The sequence below is a fragment of the Neodiprion lecontei genome, chromosome 7, assembly GCF_021901455.1.
Source record: "Neodiprion lecontei isolate iyNeoLeco1 chromosome 7, iyNeoLeco1.1, whole genome shotgun sequence".
In the NCBI taxonomy this organism is placed as follows: domain Eukaryota; kingdom Metazoa; phylum Arthropoda; class Insecta; order Hymenoptera; family Diprionidae; genus Neodiprion; species Neodiprion lecontei.
The window spans coordinates 16,292,254-16,313,324 of NC_060266.1; the positions used below are offsets into that span (position 1 = coordinate 16,292,254).

At 37.4% G+C, this 21,071-nt stretch overlaps 2 protein-coding genes across 6 annotated transcripts; one reads left to right on the forward strand and one right to left on the reverse strand.

Annotated features, from left to right (window-relative positions):
* Positions 1 to 288: 288 nt before the first annotated feature.
* Positions 289 to 15,119, forward strand: LOC107218357 (zinc finger protein 37-like). Of its 5 annotated transcripts, XR_006905387.1 has the most exons (4): positions 340 to 421; positions 11,968 to 12,131; positions 13,439 to 13,590; positions 14,231 to 15,119. XR_006905387.1 is itself a non-coding variant. In XM_015656198.2 (2 exons), the coding sequence occupies exon 2, from the start codon at positions 6,257 to 6,259 to the stop codon at positions 8,438 to 8,440; it is 2,184 nt and encodes a 727-aa protein (XP_015511684.1). In that variant the 5' UTR covers positions 295 to 421; positions 4,324 to 6,256; the 3' UTR covers positions 8,441 to 10,005. The 5 variants fall into 5 exon arrangements, 1 of the variants encoding a protein (XP_015511684.1); XR_006905385.1 differs by lacking the exon at positions 11,968 to 12,131 and having other exon boundaries at positions 289 to 421; positions 13,439 to 14,002; XR_006905384.1 differs by lacking the exon at positions 11,968 to 12,131 and having other exon boundaries at positions 289 to 421.
* LOC107218351 (lysosomal alpha-glucosidase-like) lies at positions 11,537 to 21,056 on the reverse strand. The gene is made up of 16 exons (XM_015656193.2): positions 19,831 to 21,056; positions 19,578 to 19,735; positions 19,072 to 19,246; positions 16,138 to 16,228; positions 15,910 to 16,078; positions 15,637 to 15,706; positions 15,455 to 15,559; positions 15,114 to 15,371; positions 14,792 to 14,994; positions 14,529 to 14,636; positions 14,250 to 14,427; positions 13,965 to 14,113; positions 13,800 to 13,884; positions 13,344 to 13,614; positions 13,045 to 13,247; positions 11,537 to 12,960 (listed from the first exon to the last, which is right to left on the reverse strand). The coding sequence occupies exons 1-16, from the start codon at positions 20,353 to 20,355 to the stop codon at positions 12,889 to 12,891; spliced, it is 2,820 nt and encodes a 939-aa protein (XP_015511679.1). The 5' UTR covers positions 20,356 to 21,056; the 3' UTR covers positions 11,537 to 12,888.
* Positions 21,057 to 21,071: the final 15 nt, after the last annotated feature.

Sequence of the window (21,071 nt, forward strand, 5' to 3'; positions counted from 1 at the left end):
GGATTAATATCTCTCGCTATCTAGCAGAGGGATGAAGGAGGGGCGGAAGGGAGGGGAGGGGACATCCGACAATGGTTAAGGCGATACGGGAATCAAGCCTAGTTGAGACGGTTACCATTATCGGGATCCATTATCAAAGCCGCGTTCCGGGTGGGCAGCGCGTCGTCGCGCCATTGTCACTGATCGAGGGAACCTTGAACGTCGTGAATGGTGCGCGGCCGGCGTAGAGAGTAGAGCGCGTAGCCTGGCCGACGATGATGCGCGATACCCTGACGTCACAGCAAACGACGCAAAGATGGCGCCGAGGCGTTAGGAGGCCTTGCGACTTGCGGGAGTAGTCGCCAACGGCACCACGGACCGCGGACGAAACGTCGCTCGTCTGATCGAGGACGCCAGTGGGACCCGACCCGCAACGCCCGAGGTAGGTGTTCAATTTTTCACTTTGTACATACACATACCTACCACGTCTGGAGGGGCCGCGAGGCGGTGGCGGTGGCGAGGAATCGAATTCCGAATCACTCGATCGATCTCCACCGTCCGCGAATTTTACACTGGAGATATGCCTGGCGTCGAGTCGGAGGGGAGCATGAAAGATGAAGGAAGAGGAGCAAAGATATGGACAAAAAATAGAAGAGAGAGAAAAAAAAAATAGTCCACGCCGGAGAATTTGTGATTTGCTTAATGTTTAGTGCACGGCACGATGCGTGGCAGGGACTCCGGCGCAGGGAACGTTTTACGTCGGTTTGATAGGGAAAACTGATCGCGGAGCGGGAGGAAAAATTAATTTAGAACTAGATGTCGATGCAACCGCGTTGGGAAGTTCAACGCAGAGACGTGTGCCCAACAAAGTTACTTGACCGGCTTGTGTGCTACACGTGCGTGCGTCTGTGTGCGTGCGTGACTGCTCTATGCTAATGGCTAAACCATCGACGTAAACTACGGTAGGCGGTCGAGTGACTGGATGGACAGACACGCTACTCTAGATTCGATGCACTCGGGCGCGTTATTATGCGAAACGGAGTTGCTGCAGTCACTGCACGATACAATTCACAGGCTGCGGGGCGATCTGCGACCTTCCGAAAAATTAATCAGGGTGGCCACACACCTGGAAAACCTGGAAATGTCAGGGTGTTTAAAAGGGGTCATGGAAAGCCTGGAATTCTCAAAGGATTTTTAATTTGGTCATGAAAGAAAAACTGAAAACATCAGTTTTCTATCATAGGAAAGAGGAATGCTTTTTTGAGGTGACAAATTAACTTGTTTTCGTCGAGAAAATAAATTGGCTTGCACTGACTTTTTTATACATTATATTTATTTTCAATTCGAATTGAATTTGAACCAAATATAGAGTTAATAAGCTGAACGATTTACGTTTTAGTAACTTACTTGAACTGGGGAAATGTCAGGGACATATGGGTTCTAGGTCCTGGAAAACCTGGACGTGTCATGCCATTTTTTTTTCCAACAATTTGTGGCCACCCTATTAATACATAGATATCCAGTTGTGGTGAGTGCACCATTCGCGCGTAATTTCACTTTTTCTGTTACTCAACCTTAGTGAGAGTTGAAACGTGATGAATTTCTCCGTCAAGATAATGATTTTTGCCGTGCTGCAGCATTGCAATACTTTCACTGATTCTTCGATAAGTTATGGAGATTCATCGAGTATGTATGTTGCTTTCTTTAATCGGTCATGTTCGTAAGGTTAGCGCGACAAAATATTATTCGCTTTGAATTCAGTCATGTGAATTGTAACTCAGAGTTCAGGAGATGACAAAATGAGCAAAACAGTATATTGCTCGTCAAACAACTAAGTTTACCCTAATTTCGTTGAATTCGTTTTGCCGTTCCACAACGATAAGCAATAATCTGCAGTATTTCGATGATTGGGAAATATGTAGAATCATTAAGCCGACTATTCCAAATTTCAAAAATACTGGCTTAAAAGAAATTCGTTTTTTAGGAAAAAGAATTATTTCTAATTATTTCTAGCACGTGTCAACTCAAAAATTAAAAAATTTCAAATTAGTATTCCTGTTTCACTGTAGACGCCTACGAGCATGCATCAAGGAATTTTATTAGGGTGCATAAAACAGTCGGGAATTTATTTCAGAAATCTATTTTACAATACCATTGATGTCCGTTTTCAGCGGCCATTATTACAGCTTCGAATATCCAATCACGCCTTTGTTCTTCCTCGTTATCAATGTCACCGTTTGAACGCGTGGAAAGATGACTCTGACATGTATAAAAGCGATTTTTTACGTTTAAAAAAAAAACACGCATACTGAATCGACCCAGTCGCGCAAAAATAGAACTTCAGGTCTGAACTGTGCTTTCGTCTGTGGGTGGTCAAGAATTATGTAAAATTTTTCCTCTCGGAAACGTCGTTACAGAAAATCGAGCATATACCCATCAATTAGAGTTGGGATACTTTCAACTTTTGATGCGCGATATTGTATTATATTATACCTTCTCACTCACAAAGTTGTGTATATTTCATCCGCAAAATTTCGCCTAATATTCCTCGGTGTAAGTTGTAGTAGTCGAGAATATAGAAATATCGCTAAGCGTCGCACGTGTTTCCACTCATATCTGCACAATTTCATTACCACTGGAGTGAGCTCAATAGTTAGTTGATTGGTAAACGAGTATTGTTTCCACTAACTTTGTATACCTCTTAAAACATCTTTCTCCGGTTTTCGTAATGGATTGAATGAGCTATTTTTCACGGTACATAACCTGAAATACGAGAAGGCCAATATTTCGAGTTGATAAAAATTGGCTTTTCTCCAAAGTGGTCATTTTTTCATCGAAATGACGAATTAGTTTGCGTTTATTAAGGTGGTTGTGGATTATTTTTATTTTTATTATGTTGACGGTTAAGCAGAACAACATCGTATCTTAGAATTTGGTTCAACAATATTGAAATGAAGTTGTCTCAGCTAACAACTATTATTGTAAAAAACAGTCCTTATTGAGACTTAAACACAAGAACACCTATTTAAATTATATCCACTTTCATCAGATTTATATTTGCCATGTGCTTACCATTTGTTTGATTCGGACAGAGAACCCATTTACTCGTTATTGAATCAACAAGAGTAACATCCTTGTCACAGTATCTTACCTCCCATCTCAGGATTTGGTTCAACATCATACGTCAAGTTATTAACCCTTATGCTGCACACCAGGGTCAAAATGACCCCATGGTATCTTCACGGTCAAGTGCACACAAAAAAAACATCCAAAATAATCTGATTTGACCCAAGATAAATAATGAAATATCGTAAAAAACGTTGATTCATATTTTTCCAAACATTCAATTTCACACACTCAAATAAATACCTTTTCTTCGTCGCGCACTATCTTCATATTTTTTTTCTTAAATACCCGTCTGTTGAGAGTTTCTCAGTCAATTTTCAGTTCAAAATATTGAAAATTCAGTAATTTATGATTTTTTGAGTAGAATGATCCATTTTCCGGTATTTCGTTTTATGATTATTTTTTATATTATCAATTTTGGTCTACTAAAGATAACTAATTTTCATTGAAGTATAATAATCAAAGAGTATCCCAGAATTTTTTCAAGTTATCGAATCGTTACCTCAGTTTCTATGCAATGATTTTTGATATGAGGTCTCCAGCGATCCCGGTGTGACACCAGTGGTGTACACAGAAAATATGCAGCATATGGGTATCAATTTCGTGTGAAAAAATATTGGCAGCTAAAAATATCAACTGACTTATAAATTAGGACTTAATATTTCTTTTCCATATCATATCTCAATTCTCGAAAATAATTACTGAAATTTTTACCTAACATATTGGACCAGTACCGTAAATGACGGATTAACGATTATTAATAAATGGTTATGTTCAAGTGGATTTCACAAATACCGAAGCTGGGATTTTAATATAGAATCTGCTTCAAATACGTTAATATTTTTCGGCATATAGCCAAATCTTAATCCTATTTTGTAAGTTGACCAATAGTAATATCTTTGCAAAAATAATATGTATTCATTCAGCCTTAGAATGTGTAGTAAACAAAATCTTGACTCAAGACCCGATGTCGTTGAACAGAATTCTGAGGTACGATGTTATCGAAATGAATTCTGAGATACGATGTTGTTCTGCTCAGCTGTCGATAAATCGTTGAATAGATCTATATCCGAGTTAATCCGCAGATGTTGGAATTTTCCTCGTGGAGATACCTGCAGTATTAATACCTACATATTATAATATATCTATATATTGCATTCTGTATTAATGTATATAACATCATTCATTGGTTGTTGGCAATTCTAATTTCTTTCGCAGGTGGTGATGGGCTGTCTCCTTCCTCTTTTCATAACAAGAGTTCTACTTCAGTAGAGAAAGAAAAACAAACAGAACAAAATAAAATAAGAATAAAATACACATCCAAACACACGCACACATGTATATAATTCACTAACCATTGATAATATACCCCAATCACTGCATCTAGACTACTATCTAATATACAGCTATATAATATATTTAACTGTTACAATATACGTGTAATATAGACCATAAACCGTTCAATCTATACAGCAATCTATATACATATGTGTATATACTATTCTGTGTGACAATCGAACGTATAAAAATTGCGCATTATTCACTATGTACGGTTCGTCCCGTATAATAATACATTACACTAATCGAATATAAAAGCCTGAAAGAAGAACGTACGACATCGCATGTAAATAAAGCATCGGCCGGAAATCCGTTGAGCTGCGCGGGAATAAATTATCATCTAGTCAAAGAAAAAAAAAACAAATACTATATCAAATACGGGGAAAGATTTATCCGCGTGTTAGAGAAAAAAAGAAAAACAGAAGAAAAGAAGAAGCAGAGAAATACAAATGTAGAACCATAAAACAGAACAGAGATCCCAGTCGACGATAGGAAGATCGAGATATACGAAAAAGCTAATCACCGCCGTTGGCTCATTGACTTTCAATAAAATGTTTGAATAATTCTTGGAGGGTAGACGATATGTGTATACATAAAATATACATATAACGCCATGCGCGTATGAGGCAAAAAATAAAGGTCAATAGTCAAGAGTCAAGGGCCACGACCTAGAGGTGTGTACACAACGCAAGTTTAGCCAGGAGACACGGATCAACGAAACTCTCGAAGGAGACGGCGGAGGGTTCAAGAGACGAGAGGGAGTCGAGGAGCTAGCGGAGATGGATATTGATTGAGAACGGGCACGCTTGCGCGAGGAGGAGGACTAAGCGGGAACGGGAACAGGAATGGGAATGGAAATAGGTAGGTCAGAATCCGGCACCGGGTGCGGATGAGTAGCGGGAGACCTGAATGGCAATAACGGCGGCGACGGCGGCGACTTCAGGAAGAGAGGTCCTACTCCAGGACTCCAGGAACACAGTGCAGTCAACGGTACCGGATGAACCGGCTGTCGTCGAGCCGAGTAGAAGAGGACGACCCGGTTCCCGCGCGTCGGAGGATCGATCCTAGAACGGTTCTCCGGCTCTCATCTATGAAGAGGAACGATTTTGTTCGCAGAGGAGATTCAAACGATCGCGCAGGAAATGTTTTCACCCTCCATGGAGACTGCAGAGAATTGTCGGTGTCACTTGAGTATGAATCAACTATGTACAATTATTTAACGTGAAGAGTACGCTGCATGTGTTAAAACATACACATACGCACGCGCACGTCGATGTGTTCCGAAATATGGAGCGGAATTTTTTCTTTGAAATAATATACAAGGAATGCGTCCCAACGGTAGATAACGAAAACGCTGAACGTATACACGTATTATACACTGAACATCGCGGTTGCTGATAACGGCTACACACTTTTCCCCTGCAACGGTGTTTGAAGAACACGCCGTTGATAAAAGATAATATACCTGTAGCACCGTTTTTCATTTATTTTTTCATTCCACTTCTTACCTGCACACCACGTGTATTGTCACGTACTACAAAATCTCGTGCCAGTTCGAAGCGAGACGCGATCTCCGTACACCCGTAACGCGACTTCATATATGCTTTCGTTTACCATCAAGTTTGTTTTTCCCTCCGATTTATTATATGTAGTTTTTCCGTCAGTTCTGGATTATTATTCAACCGAGTTGTCGATCAGTTCACCGGAGTGTCAGCGAGATGGCGAAAAAAATTATTCATCTGTTGTACCTTGATCGATGAATGTTATTATGATCGAGAAATTCGAAGGAGACTTTTTCGCACTTTGACCCAACATGACGAACATCCACCGACCCACGATCGAAATTTTTCCGCACATGGAGTCGTCCAGGGATGCGGACGAGGTTCACCTGACCGAACTACTTCCCGTCAAACAGTTGTCGATATGCCGAAAAAACGACGACGACAAGGAAGATACCGTCGCCGACGCCTTCAAAGCACTGCGAGAAAGGAACAAACACGATTTTTCTATCGGGAGGAATGAGTTCTGCGCTACCGGTGACGACGATGAGTTTGACGAAGGAGTAAACGACGTTGATGATTCCTTGGACGAATATAATCCGAAAATCACCGACGAGATTAACGTCGATCAGTGCAGTGATGGAAAGAGAAACACCTTGAAACGGAAAAGCAATAGAGTGTTTAAAAAGCGTATGAAGTTTCTGAAGAAGAATCAGTTAGAGTCACAGAAAAAAGGAAAGCATGAAAAGAACGAAATCATCAAGTCAAATGGTTTGAATAATGTCCTCGACCGCGACGAGCTTGACGGATCTGATTTTTGCAATAAAAGCACCGTTTCCCATGTGAATTCGAGACTTTCTCCCATCGCCCAGGACCTCGATAAGAACGGAACTCTTCCTGACGAGGTCTACGTTTTTCATCAAGACAAAAACGGCGCCGAGGTAATCAACGCAAAAGCGTCGGAATCATTAAAGAGGAAGTGTTCAAATTCAAATTCAAAGATCCGATTGAACGGATCGACTAGCAATCGTACAACAGGGAGGAATAACAAAGCCAAAGGAGAAGTAACCATGAAAGAACGGTCAAAGATAAACGATGAGAGCCTTCGAGAAAAAATAGACGCGATAATACAGGCGAACTCGGTAATGGAAGGTAACAAGAACAACAATACGTCGCGTGAAAATCGTAACAATAAGTTGCAGAATGAGGCACATATGCATGGTCTATCCGACATTTCGGAATCGGAAATACGTCATAATTCGGGTGAGGAGGAATCGTCTTTGATAAAGAAACACCGTTGCGCAATTTGCAGTGCCAGATTCAAGGGCAGCGGTGGTCTGAGGACCCATTACAAGGTGGTTCACGCCGGTGGACCAATGTTCACGTGCAACGAATGCGGCAAGGAGTTCCCCCTGAAGGAGAGGCTAAAGCTTCACGTGAGGACGCACACTGGTTACAAGCCGTACAAGTGCACTGACTGCGAGAAGAGCTTTGCTCGGGGTGGTCAGCTCGTTCAACACCGTCGCACTCACACCCAGGTGAAACCATACCGTTGCGTTTTGTGCCCGGGTACCTTTTCCTGCGCAGCGAACCTCGCATTGCACGTGAAACGTCACAACGGGCAGAAGGATCACAAATGCGAAATATGCGGACGAGCCTTTGTGCGCCGGGACGCCCTCAAAAAGCACCTCGAGTGTCTCCACAAGGACGTCAAGTCCTTCTTATGCGTCATATGCAACAAGACGTTCAAGGGTCACCTCCCCCAGCACATGAGGACTCATGCCCAGGACAGACCTCACGGGTGCGGAACCTGCGGTCAGCGGTTCGCCCAGAAGTCCCAGCTCACCGTACATCAGCGAACCCATTCGGGACAGCGGCCATTTCGTTGCCTCGTTTGCTGGCAGGCATTCGCACACTCGACTGCCCTGAAGCTTCACACGAGGAGACACACTGGGGAGAGACCGTTCAAGTGCGCCGAGTGCAGTGCCGGCTTCACGCAGCTTCCACACTGGAAGAAGCACATGAGATGCGTCCATGGGAGGACCGATCCGTACTGCTGCAAGAACTGCAACACCTTTTTCAGGATAAAGAACGACCTGGAGACGCATGAGAAGTCTTGTCACGTTGGGGAAACGCCGGCGATTGATGCTGATCCTGAGAACCGGACCGGGCGTCCGATGGTACCGAAATACCGGATTATGACTGTTGAAAAGATGAGACTGCTTCTAGCCGTTCTATTCAAGCGTATCTCGAAACCCGAACGACTCGACGAACTCGGATTTGGCAAACGGCTTATAGACGAGGTATTGAAGGACTCCCTCATATCCGCTGGCAAGGAACCCGCTCAGGGTTCCGACGACGCCAACGAATTTGATATCCTGAAGCAGAATTTGGCTACGTTTTTGGAGTGGACCGTGCCCCCTGAGCATTGGGAAACTTTCAAAAAATTGAACAAAACACCCGAGGAGATATTAGAAACGCTTACCGTCAGCCAGTAGGTCTGTAGAAACGTTCCAGGGGAATGTCATATTCTGAAAAGAAACCAAATAAGCGAGTTTAAAAAAACCTCGTCTCGAAACGAACTAAAGAAATTTCCTATATACATACAGGGTGAAATTTCTCTCGGCTCACATGAATGAGGAGCTCCATTCGGCTGAGACTTCATTTTCTTGCATTCATACTCGTTTGCGTCACAATAATAATGTGTGTTTATCCATCAAATTACTGATGTGTGCTGTAAGTGCGGAAGAAACAGATATGAAGACTGAGACACCCGCCCGATAATCACACACAATTATTGTGACGCGAATGAGTATGAACAAAAGGAGGTAGAGCTTCAGCCGGATTGGAACTCCTCTCTGGTTCGACTCCGGAGAAGATTCACTTTCAATAACAAATCAATTATCGTAATGTCTATAGGCTTATTATTGTGATACCACAATTCTTATACAGTAGTGCCATTATTTGTCACTATACATCCTTGCCATATTTTACCAATGAAATATAAATTCGCCATTTATTATTATTATTATTTAACTTTACCTATGACTCAATGTAAGACTTGGATAGCCACAAAATAGGTGTCAGAAGCGAAAGAGAACTTCACTTTCGGTTAATTTAATTTTCGTTCCATTTGTCATTACCCAAAATAAATGTGTATCATTTCAATCAATACATTACACATACATATTATATTATGTTAAAAAAAAGTTGCAGTCAATGTTACCAAAAGACAGTTTTTCTTGTTTAATTTCAATTGCGATATTTTCTATTGTATTTTATGCATAATTTTTTCTCTGTTATTTTCAATTCTAAGTCGTTGTCTACGAATTGGGTATAAGAACCGGCTAAGTTCGCACATGAACGAAATTTGTTATTATACGTTAATTTAAAATACATATAATATTTAACGCTTGCCATATAAATAATATTGTATATTATACACATACATATTATAATTATATGTCTACATATTACACTTATTATATATATGGGGCATTGCACGTCAATTCGACTAGGGTCTGACCCTCACCCTTTTGAATTTGATTCGCCATTTTTCATATTGTTGTTCCAACTCTAAAAAGCAATTTTTGTTGTTTTTTTTAGATTTTTCTAACCCTTCCCGACGCCCTCAGAGCACCTGATCATATTCTGACAATGATTGCGACAATTTTGAAAATTATGAAAAAAATTACATCAATTTTGTGGCCAAGACCAAAAATAATCCAACCAAAATAGAAGTCGGCCGGTAAAACGGTAATTTTTAAACTGATTAATATTTTTTTTCAGTTATTTTGATTTTTGTTTTAGGATTTCCAGCGCTCGTTATATCTTCCCTAATACAACAACATTCTGTAAATTATTATTAAAATTCAAAATTGAAAAATCAAAATAACTAAAAAAAAATCATTTTCAATTTTCAATGTTTTTTGAATTTTAGTTGGAATTTACAGATTGTTGTTGTGTTAAGGAAGATATATTGAATCCTGTATTTTCAAAAAAAAGATGAAAACAATTTAAAAAAATGTAATAATTAATTGAAAAATGAATAAAAAATTACCGTGTTGCCTGCCCGTTTTAATTTTAGCTGGAATATTTTTGGTTTTTTCCACAAAATTTATGTCATTTTTTTTTTGTAGTTTTTAAAAATGTAATCATTGTCAACATATCATCATTTAGTAGGGAGCTCTTAGGCACAGGGGAGGGCAGGGAAAATCAGAAAAAAATTGGTAAGCTTTTCAGAGTTGGAACAACAATGTAAAAAATCACGGACCAAATCTAAGGGGGTGAGGATCAGACCCTAGACGAATTAACGTGGAATGACCCATATATAAATATATATATACATATATATATTTATTTGTTCAGACTTTTATTTGTTGTTTAAATAGAGAATGCCAAAAAAAGAGGATGATGAGAATGAAGAACCTTGAGTTCTTATTTATTGAATAAAAAAAAAAACATTTCTAAATATTGTTATACTTATAGATGTAGCACCGAGTTCCCATGTTGCAAACTTCATCGTAAGATTTTGTTATACGCCTCAACGCTAGGCCAATAAACATTATAATAGTGTCACTGGTTATATAGTTAGACATTTAAGAAAATGTGACCAGACAATAAACATTAATATAATTAATTAACATAATATATATATTACATGAAATAAAAACAAATTTTTTAAAACTATTTAGATACCGTGGATAAGTAAAAATGTTTGTTCGTAACACGCATTATCGTGTATTGCAAGATCACATATTATACAAGAAGCAGCCGAGTCAATTGAAGTTCATCTATATAAATTTTTTTGTCGTTAAAAAGCAAAAGATTCGTAGGTATGTAATTATGTAGGTAGAAAGCAAAATTAGGAAAGACAAAAAAACGAACTCGGCTGCTTCTCATTCTTGCGATTCGCCACGTGTGTTCACTATGAAATACATATTATATTATACACAAACACCTATTTTCAGTTACGTGCAATGGTATGTAAAGTAGATATGAGTATAACTGAAAAAGAATATAGTATTGAAATTTAAATTGATATTTATGGCAATCTAATGTAGTAAAAATACAATAACGATTCATACAGTTTTTGTAATGGATTCACATTTAACACTTCGGTATTCAATTCATGATTCTTGAGAACACAAAAACAGGTATCACGGTAGTTTTCAATATCTATGTGAAACCAGATTGATGAAACTACACATGTAGTCAAGTTGAAACCTGCTGTAATAAGCTAGTTAATAAATTACATTGAAAGAAATGTAATTTTCGATGTGTGATAATATACCAATATATATTATTGTGTCTATGGAGTATAGTGATTACACCATTATCTGTTTCTTTAAAAATAAACAATCCAATTCAATTTATTTAATATACATACAATTCTTTTCGTTTTGCGAAAATTAAAATTCGACCGATGTAATTTAAGGTGCATATTTTTTTCTTTGTTCAACATTTACACGTCTGTAACATCAATCGATTCTGCACTTATTTTAATTTTTGGAGCCAAAGCAACCCAACAAATATCAAACAGTACACCAAATTATTATTAATAGTTATGACTACTTATAAAAAAAACGATAGTATAATTTACGTTTATTACAATATGTTTATAAATCATTACATGTCACCATTGAAAAAAACCCAGTTTAGAATAAGTTATTATTTATTCAATATAATTACCTTGCATCTACGAAAGCGGCAGGCGGCGGTTTGGATCGGATGCAAAACATGCCTAATCTATTACCTTATTTTGACAAATGTTGTACAATGTTTGATCCATACTATTCATCACCAAAAAATTACAAAAAAGTTTTTCAATAAATCCAAAAAAATTCAATCCTTAACTATATAAGTGTTATTGTTTCCTCGTTTAATTTTTCCAACGTAATAACTCATGCTTTAAGTATACATTATTTTTTTCTTTTTGACACAATTAAATTTGCATTGGAAACTAGATAGTGATCTAATATCCAAAGTAAACATTAAATTTATTAAGCCTGTACCGATATTTCAGCTATACGGTCTGCATCGTGATAAACGAAAATTCCTTTGTTAAACCAGTCAAAGATGGGGTGACAATTATCTTCAGATCCAGATTCGCTCCCATAATATTCAAGTATTATAGCATTGGAGAACTAACATAGTCGAATTAGTTTTTGAAACAGTGCAAAACTCGAGGTAAATTGTATGTTTAAATTTATTCTTATTTAGGAAGTAAAAATTCACGATTTTCTGTTGGTTTCGTGTGTGTAAATTTGAAAATGATTGCGGCAGATTCTAGTACTATGTCTGTTTCGAATGTCTCTATGTTACTTGAGGCTTCTGACTGATTATTGTTCAGGATGAAGCTGCATCCGGTTTATGATAGGCCAACTCCCACATTAATGTTTATTACAACAAAATTATTCATTCTCATTGCCAAGTATTGAAGTAGACGATTCAGCAAGTTTTTGAAACGGTAAGGAAAGTCATTGAATGCAATTGTGTATTGTTCCACAACTTGACTATCTGTGTTTGGATAAAGAATAGTATACAGTACTACCCTGTTATAAGAGAGTGCTAGGGCGCTTAGAGGGATAGGATTCCAGGAAATTCGTCACAGGAGCGTTCCGCTACTACTGCTTGGAGAGCTCAGATATTGCACGTGTGTGAGTGTGCTGATGATCATCACCACTTCTCATTATAAGAGAATCAGAATAATTTATACAGATTCGGTGTCTGCACACGTATAATGCAACGCAAATGTTCCAAAGTTGGGAGAGCTCGTAAAGTAAAGGATTTGGCAAAAGCTATAAAACTCGCTCAAGCGGAACGAAGGGGAAATTCTCTTATAAGGAGTACTCTTATAACGAGGTAGTACTGTACGTACGAAAGTGTTAAGAGCGTTACAAAAGTTCACTAAACGTTGGAAAAATATTGTATCGGTGGACCAATCTTATTCCTCGAATGCCCAGGATAGAGTAAAGTTTCTTTTCAAGTCCACATGAAGTCCTCTAACATTCAAGTACTGCGAAATTAGAGAATGGTTGATCGTTAGATTTCAAACAGGGGCTGAAGAACATGAGGAGAAAAGAGAACAGTGCCATCTTACCAGTCTCCTTTTATTATACATAAACGGAATCGAACTATTGTCATTCAAGAAGACGCGGTGAACTTTTCTACTGATTCCCATTACACTGACTCTTCCAAGGATCATATCTTGACTTAAACCTCCCTTCTCTACTTTACGACTCGTCAATTTTTGGTCTTTTACTGTGAAATTCAACCATCTGAATTGCTGTTTCTCAAATGAATCTGAAAATTAAATAATTCTTGCTTTAGTACTCTTCGTAAATGACAAATGTGTTATTTATTCTTAGCATGACAGAAGACACAACTTGTATTACTCACCCAAACTATCTCCATCATCCCAATACAATTCACCGCTTGCAAAACCGTTTCCATCTAACGCCACAAGTAATTCGAATTTATTTTTTCGGCTCAAGGTTGTAGTGACATTTGGAGTTTGTCCTGGCAAAATTGAACCACCACGAATCATCAATGGTATCGTGTCCAGCGGAGCTTTCAGGGTAAAGTTTTCTCCCTTTGAGAATGTAAATGCCTTGGAGTAGAAGTCGTACCATGGACCGGGTGGAATGTAAGCCGTTACTTCAACCTCATTCTAGTAATAAACAAATCAGAACTCAATCAGTACTTGAGCACATGATTCACAAAAGGGATAAAAATTTCAAGGGAAACGAACTTCTTTCAATAACTCGATTCAAACTACACAGTGTATTTCTCTGGGTGGCTCGCAATTAAGATGTAATTTTCCATTACTGTTTATGAATTATTTGTAAAACTTACCTCTTCTAAGACAGGTATAATCATCAAAGATCTTCCCCATAAAAATTGCTTGTCAATGCTGTACGTATTTCTATCGTTAGTAAATCTGAAAAAAAGAGCCTACAGCATTGTTGTCGAGAGTGGCAGGATGGTTGAGACATGTTAAATGGACCCGTTGCTACTTACTCAACAAACAACGGTCTTGCTACAGTATCACCAAATTTGTGAGCTTTAAAAAAGAGCGTATACAAATACGGTAAAAATCTGTAACGAATCATTAGTGCTTTTTTGGCAGATTCTACCACCAAGTCTCCCATGGCGACGGGATCTTGCACCTGAAAAGTCAGGAACAAGAGTGTAAAAATATATGCAATTAGCGCACTGCAAAGCGCTTAAAGAAATTGAGATGAAATATGAATGTTGAAGTTGTAGTTTTAAATGTTTAATTGCAGGTTTGATGAAGTCAGTTACAATTGTATCGTCGGAGTTGTGGTTTCGTGCGAATGGGTAAAAGGCACCCAGCTGCACCCAGCGATTACAAAGAGATACAGATGCGTTGCCATCAAAACCGCAAATGTCAGCACCTACCATAGGTACTTGGTATAGACTGTAACTCAACACCTCTGGAATGCTCATTCGCAAATCATGCCTTGAAAAGGAGAATGGATTGAACGATTTCAGACATCTCGAATGAATTCGTGGAGAACGTGATGATAATATAGAATTTAGATACATATAATTACAACGTACCATGATGAATAAATATCCCCAGTCCAATGTCCTGCGTAATGTCCAGCGCCTTCCCAAGTCGACCTTGATATTATGAAAGGTCTTTTGCTTCTGATTTTTCTCATAGCTCTGGGAATCGTTAACAAGAATCAGTTCATGCAACATATTTTGGCAGTATCAATCGTATTCAGTGTTTTACATACTTATCGTAGATATCTCAGATATAAAATTATCTAGATAACGTATGTAACCACTGTTTGTTTCATCATGCATTTGAAACTCACAAATTTGCGGCAATTGCTTGTCCAGTGCCGTAGGTGTTATGAAGATTGTAATGCGAACCCAGGTGGTGTTTAGCATTCATACATAAGGTCTTAGTTGCGAGCAATCTATCGACGACATGTGGCACATATTGTGGATAATCCAGCTTGTTATAAGTGCAGCCGTTAACTTTACCATTCAAAAAGTTGGATGGCTCGTTCATGTCCTTAAGTTAACAATAATGATGTTAATCATTTGTATTTTCAACTTATTTTTACCATTGCAGAAATAAAACTTGTCGATAATAATTTATGATATTAAGTTGTTCAAAAATAAATGACTTACGATCCACAATCCGTCGAATGCAAACATATCGTGCATAGATTTCAGCATACGAAAATAGTACGCTGTACTATTTGGATGCGTGAAGTCGGGCCATACAGTAGCGATAGGATTCCAAACTTTCCCAGTAAAGGGTTGATTCGTTTCTGCATCTTTGACAAATACATCGTCACGTAAGCCCTCGTCGTAAGGTAGATAAGTCCCTGCCTTTTCTGCTACAGCAACACCAGCATCTATCATTGGAATGTAATGCATTCCCATCTGAAAAATTATAGAAGGCATTTCCGATTATCTATGTAATGGTGTGGAGGAACTTTGAACGAAAATAATATCTGGAAACTTACCGAGTGAATTTCGTCAACAAACTGAGGCAAGTCCTTGAAATTCTTTTTGTCATAAGTGAAATCATTTCTGTTTTCCATGTAGTCTATGTCGTTCCATTGCGTGTCCTAGAATATTGAAAGAATAGTGTGACGTGTGCATGACAAAAGATTAATTTGTACAAACTCTTAGATGTAATATTCACAAACGGTATCCCGGCATTTCGTGTTCGGTTCCAAACTTCTCTGGTTCTAGAAACACTTCCGTATCCAAGTCTGAAAGTTTACAGTGAAGCATTAAGGTATATATCTGTCTGTATATTATTTTCACATAGTGCAAAAATCTGACCACCTTTTATGATCTTGTAACTGTTTTGAGAAAATCGCAACAATTGGAACAGAAAATGTCCCAAGCACTTGGTTCAAAATAGTGATTTTATTGTAGAATGTTCGACGATACCCAAAAATAAGACACTTACTGGCACAGATGGAAGCCCAAAGACCAATAAGGTGGAAAAAAAGGTTTTCCAACTATTTCAGCATATTGTCTAAGAACATCTGCAGGCGTGGGACCCATAAAAAAATAAAAATCGAGGATACCACCTATCGTCCTAAATGTTATAGCCGGAGCTGGCTGCAGTATAATGTCTAAAAAGATGCGAATTAGTCAATTGGTGTCAAAGCTGAAACACATTAGAACACCTTACCCATTGCATTGCTGTTTAGAAATAAGACACCGTGACAGTCACCGGAATCTTCGATAACAATGTAGAAGGGATGCGAGCCATATAGATTTGCCTAGAACAATCAATCATAGTGCTGCTCATTTAAGGGGGTATTCTAGTGTAGAAATTTGAAAAAATCGATTTTTTTTTTTTTTATATATTTTCAAAGCTTAACCTTTCAAGAATGTGTCCTTAAAAGGACAAGTCAAAATTTCAATTATTTTCAGAGATATAGCTATTTTAGTGACACGTCTTCAATACTGGCTCGGCTGGAACGAATTTTACTCGAAACTTTAAACGCGTTTTTCTCAAAACTACATTTTTCAAAACGGTTGACATGATTTCTCAAGTTCTATTGAACCGATTTACTTGAAATTTGGTGAGAATCTTCTCAATACATGTCTCTATCGCACGAACTATTATTATAACGAAATAATAATTTTTACTATTTTTAAAAAATTCAGAAACGTCCAAAAAAGTCAAAAAAAACGTATTATTTTTTCGGACAGCCGTAATTTGGCAAAAAAAAATTTTTTTTCGACTTTTTTTTAGTTAGTACGATAGCTGCATTTAAGTAGATTAATAATCTTTTTTTTTTTTTTTCTGATTTTGAAAATGCTTGCAATCGTGACAACATTGGCGCGCCATTTTTTTTGTACCCCCCACTTCAACAACTCATAGCACTTTCAATTTTGTATTTTTTGACTTGTTTTTTTTTTTTTTTTGTAATCGTGAAATAATAATAAACGCCTGATAAAAAAATGGATGGTAAAAATATTTTTTGTTTTTTGTTTATAGCACTTCAAAAAACACCTCAAATTCATGCCTCTACACTAGAATACCCCCTTAACAAAAAAGGTACTTGGTTGTTAATTTTTTTGGCAAACGTAATTGCGCTAAGGAGGCATTCAACAAATACGTTCATTTTTGTGGGATGGGGATCAGGGGGATCCAGGTCCGACATTGCTGGTTACGGCGTGAAGGGGTGGAGAGGGGGGGGGGGGGGTCGGAAACGTGAGGCTCGATTTTTTTTGTATAAAATTCGTGTTTTGGCACGAGAATTCTGTAGTAAACGAAATGAAGGGGTGCCTGTCTCCTTTCAATGCTAAGCGACAGAATTCTTTCTATTATTCAAATTTTGTATTTTGAATACCTCGAATATGTTTCGTTATGGACAATCTTAGAAATAGATAGAATTATGAATTAATAGACCGAAAAGAGTCGAGATTTGTGACGTTTTATTTGAAAATTCATGATATTGTTCAAATTTACATGAGGCACTTATCTGTACAACATATGTCATATAGTTACAGTTGATCATGCATTTTTACGGCTTACATGGAAGGTATGAAAAATGATTGAAACATTTTCAATATTTTGACAAAATACTAACAGATGGCGTGTCGTATTATCCTCGATCCTTTGATTCCATGCTCAAGATATTTCACTGTGCCATTTGTAATTATATCTATGCAATTACAAAATCCCCAGTAATGCAAAAGAAATTCATTCAAGCTAATTCGAATAACACAAAGCAACGTACCAACAATTTGAACAAAGGTTTCATACGTAAAACCTTTGAAATTATAAAATTCTGGTATTTTTCATCTGATTCTTAGATGTTTATTGCATGAACTTATTTTTATCCACTTTGGGCATAACTATTAGTCAAATTTATCTGAAGTAATTCCTGAAGAACTGTATGGTGGTCAAAATCAGCCCGAAAAACATTAGAATAAAATTTGAAAATACCAGTGTCTAATCATTTTGAACGTTTTGATTTAAAAAAAATTTCTCAAATTGTTGATATCTCATATTGTGTGTTATTGCGTTATTCGAATTTGCTCAGATACATTTATATTATATAGCAGGGATACTATTTCTTTTACGTTCACTTCATTAGCAATAAATAACATAGCTGAAGATTTTTTTAATAATCGTTTCTATTTCCGTGACTCTTGAGGGGGGAGCCTGCTTTACAGGCTTCAAAAAATCGATTTTTTTTTTTGCATAAATGTCTTCCCAAACTATCCAAGAATGTGTCCCTAAAATTTCAGACGCAAATTCGAAATATTTTCGGAGTTACAGAAGAAATAGTGAGCAAGCGTCGAGCAGGTATACGAGCGGTTTTTTGAAGTTTTCAACCAGTTTTTTGAAGAGTCTGAACCAGTTTTTTGAAGTTTTGAACCAGTTTTTTGAAAAGTCTGAAGGGCAACTCTATGGACCAGGAATCGCTGATTAGCATATTAATGCGGTAAGTTCAAGAAAATTTCGATTTTTTATGTACGAAAACTTTGACGCACGATTTCTCCGTTTTTCTTTTTTACGCTTTTTCCTAATTGGCGGGAAAGATAGGGAAAAAACTAAACGTCCTATCGAAACGAGACAAATTGCATTGTACTCGGGATGAAATTCTCTTCTAGTTGAACCTAAAAAACCTTAAGAAAGTTAAGATTAACTCACTTTTTAAACAATCTAAAGTGAATTCTTTTCCCAAGAAAAATGAATTTTTTTTTTTAATTTGCGAAAAATTGTTGAATTTTTCACTTTTTGTGGAATTTTCTTGGTTTAACTAGAAGCTATACTATTGAGAAGTAAAAATTTTTTTGGTTTCTTCGTTTCAGATGGAAATTGCGACCTGCACCTTTCCCGCCGCACGACAAATGCATACTCGAGACGCCTCGGTGAGATGCTTGTACCAGGCATAATATGACATATATCCTAATGAAAAAATTCGAGAAGACTGTTGAAATACATAACAATAAACCCTGAAAGTTTCGTTTTAATCGGATATTTCTTTCCTTCCCAAAAAAATCCTCGAAAAAACCGATTTTTTGAAGTCTCTAAAGCAGGCTCCCCCCTTAATTCAGAACTATTTCATGAGTATTATTGATGAATTTGCCCTGGAAAACTCACCTGCTCTGTTGGAGGTTGATCCTTGTTGAACATTGTAAAAGAATTCCAGTTGGTATTGAGTTTGAGCTTTGTTCTATGCTCACCCAAACCGTAAATATTGTGCGATGGTAGCAGAGAGCTTATTTGTAGGAACCTCTCTGAGAATATGAAACCTCCTTTTCCGATAGCATCAAATCTGTGTTTAAAAATCAAAGAATTGCAAAGATAATACAAGGTTAAAGTTAACGTTAACATTAACGTAACGAACCATTGGAAGAAAACAACTTTCTAACTTGAAAAAAAGTTCGGAGAAGTTGAGGTTGTAAAATATTAGTAAGTTTTGCTTTATTAAGGTTTACTGGATTTTGGAGAATCCTGAGGTTGCAAAATAACAACTTCTCCTAAAAATGCATCGTTGTTAAAATTTCAATTTTGCACATCATAAAGCTTTGTTTTTAATAAATTATTGACAGGCAAAATATAGATCTTCCGTGGCATTGATTCTGAAAAATAACGGGAACTTTTACATAGTATTGTTATCTGCTGCACGTTTAATCGCAAAACCAGGTCTGGAGGAATCAGTTTGAAAAATGTATTTGGGAGATGAATCTTTCACACGTGAAGTTTCCCAGTTCGATTTGACAGGCCACGGAGGTTCGTAACGAGGACTCTGAGGATCGTTAATCTACAAAATAATAATTGCAGTGACAAAAGTTCGATGTAAATGGCATCCAAGAAGGTAAAAGTAACAATAAGATAACATGTAATTTCGTTTCTTACCTTCACACGTAAAATAGAATCGCTCAATGTTGTAGTTTCCATTTTAATAACGGGTATATCATCGTTATAGAAAGATTTTACTTTTCGTATTAAAAATCCTGAGAAATCGTTTCCCTTGATTGTAGAATTGATAAATTCATAGCCAGGCCAATCCTCTGGATAGTAGCAGAAAGGCGCATCCAATCTATACATATTTTCACTGTCATTATCGTCGTCTATCGGGTTCCAGCAGCACCCACGATTCGTACAAGACAACTGTGATGCTCCATCCTCTGGATGACAATCGAATCGTAATGCTTTCGGAATATTTCCAAATTTTTGTTCATTGTCATCGATGGCATAACTAGTTCTTAGAATAGGGTCGCTCGGAGCGTAAACATGAAAGATTGCGTGCACTGGTGTTACGATCAGCGAGGTAACAGTCAAAGTAAAAAAAATAAATAAAAATCTGAATCCAAATGATTTCAAAGCGAAAGAATGTTTCTTCACTGATTGGTTGCACAAGACGTTTTTAATTGAAATCATCTTTGGCAAATGTGATGGTTCAGTTTGTAGAATATCTGATTCTGGAACAAGATTTTTCTACTTGGAGTTACGAATATCCATAACAATCTTCTGATTTCTTGAAGTCAGTTTAAATCGCATATGTCGAAAAATTCAATTCATTTTTCATTTACGATTAGATAATTAACACAAAGTTTATTCTGATAAGTCTAACTCCAATATGGCTTTGGTACATTGTTCAGACACACAATGACTATCGCAAGTTGTGTTGATGAAACAAGAAGACTGTGACACATAAACACCGATTATCTTGAAGCGCACTTTATGTCTGAACTGAATGTATGCTGGTGTAGCAAGCAGTGTTCATAATCAGAGTTAAATGTCCAACTCAAATGCCCCCCCTCAAGATAAAGCAGCATCCGGCCTTCTGAACTCACGACTCTTATGTTGGGTTTCAGAATATGGAATGATTCATTTTTGTTGCAAAGTACATTTGAAAAATTCGGGAATACAAAACAGAAGGATTCTGTATCCTGTTGTATTGTGAAATGAGAATATACATTTATAAACATGAGAATCAATCCTTTAACGACAAATTGTTCTAGACATGACTTGATCTTCCGTCGCTGCTTATGAGTAAAACGATTGGTCTCAACCAAAATATGAAATATTTGTGAAAGGAAATCTCAGGAATCAAAATTCGACTTACGTTCAGGTTCGAATTATATCTAGAACGA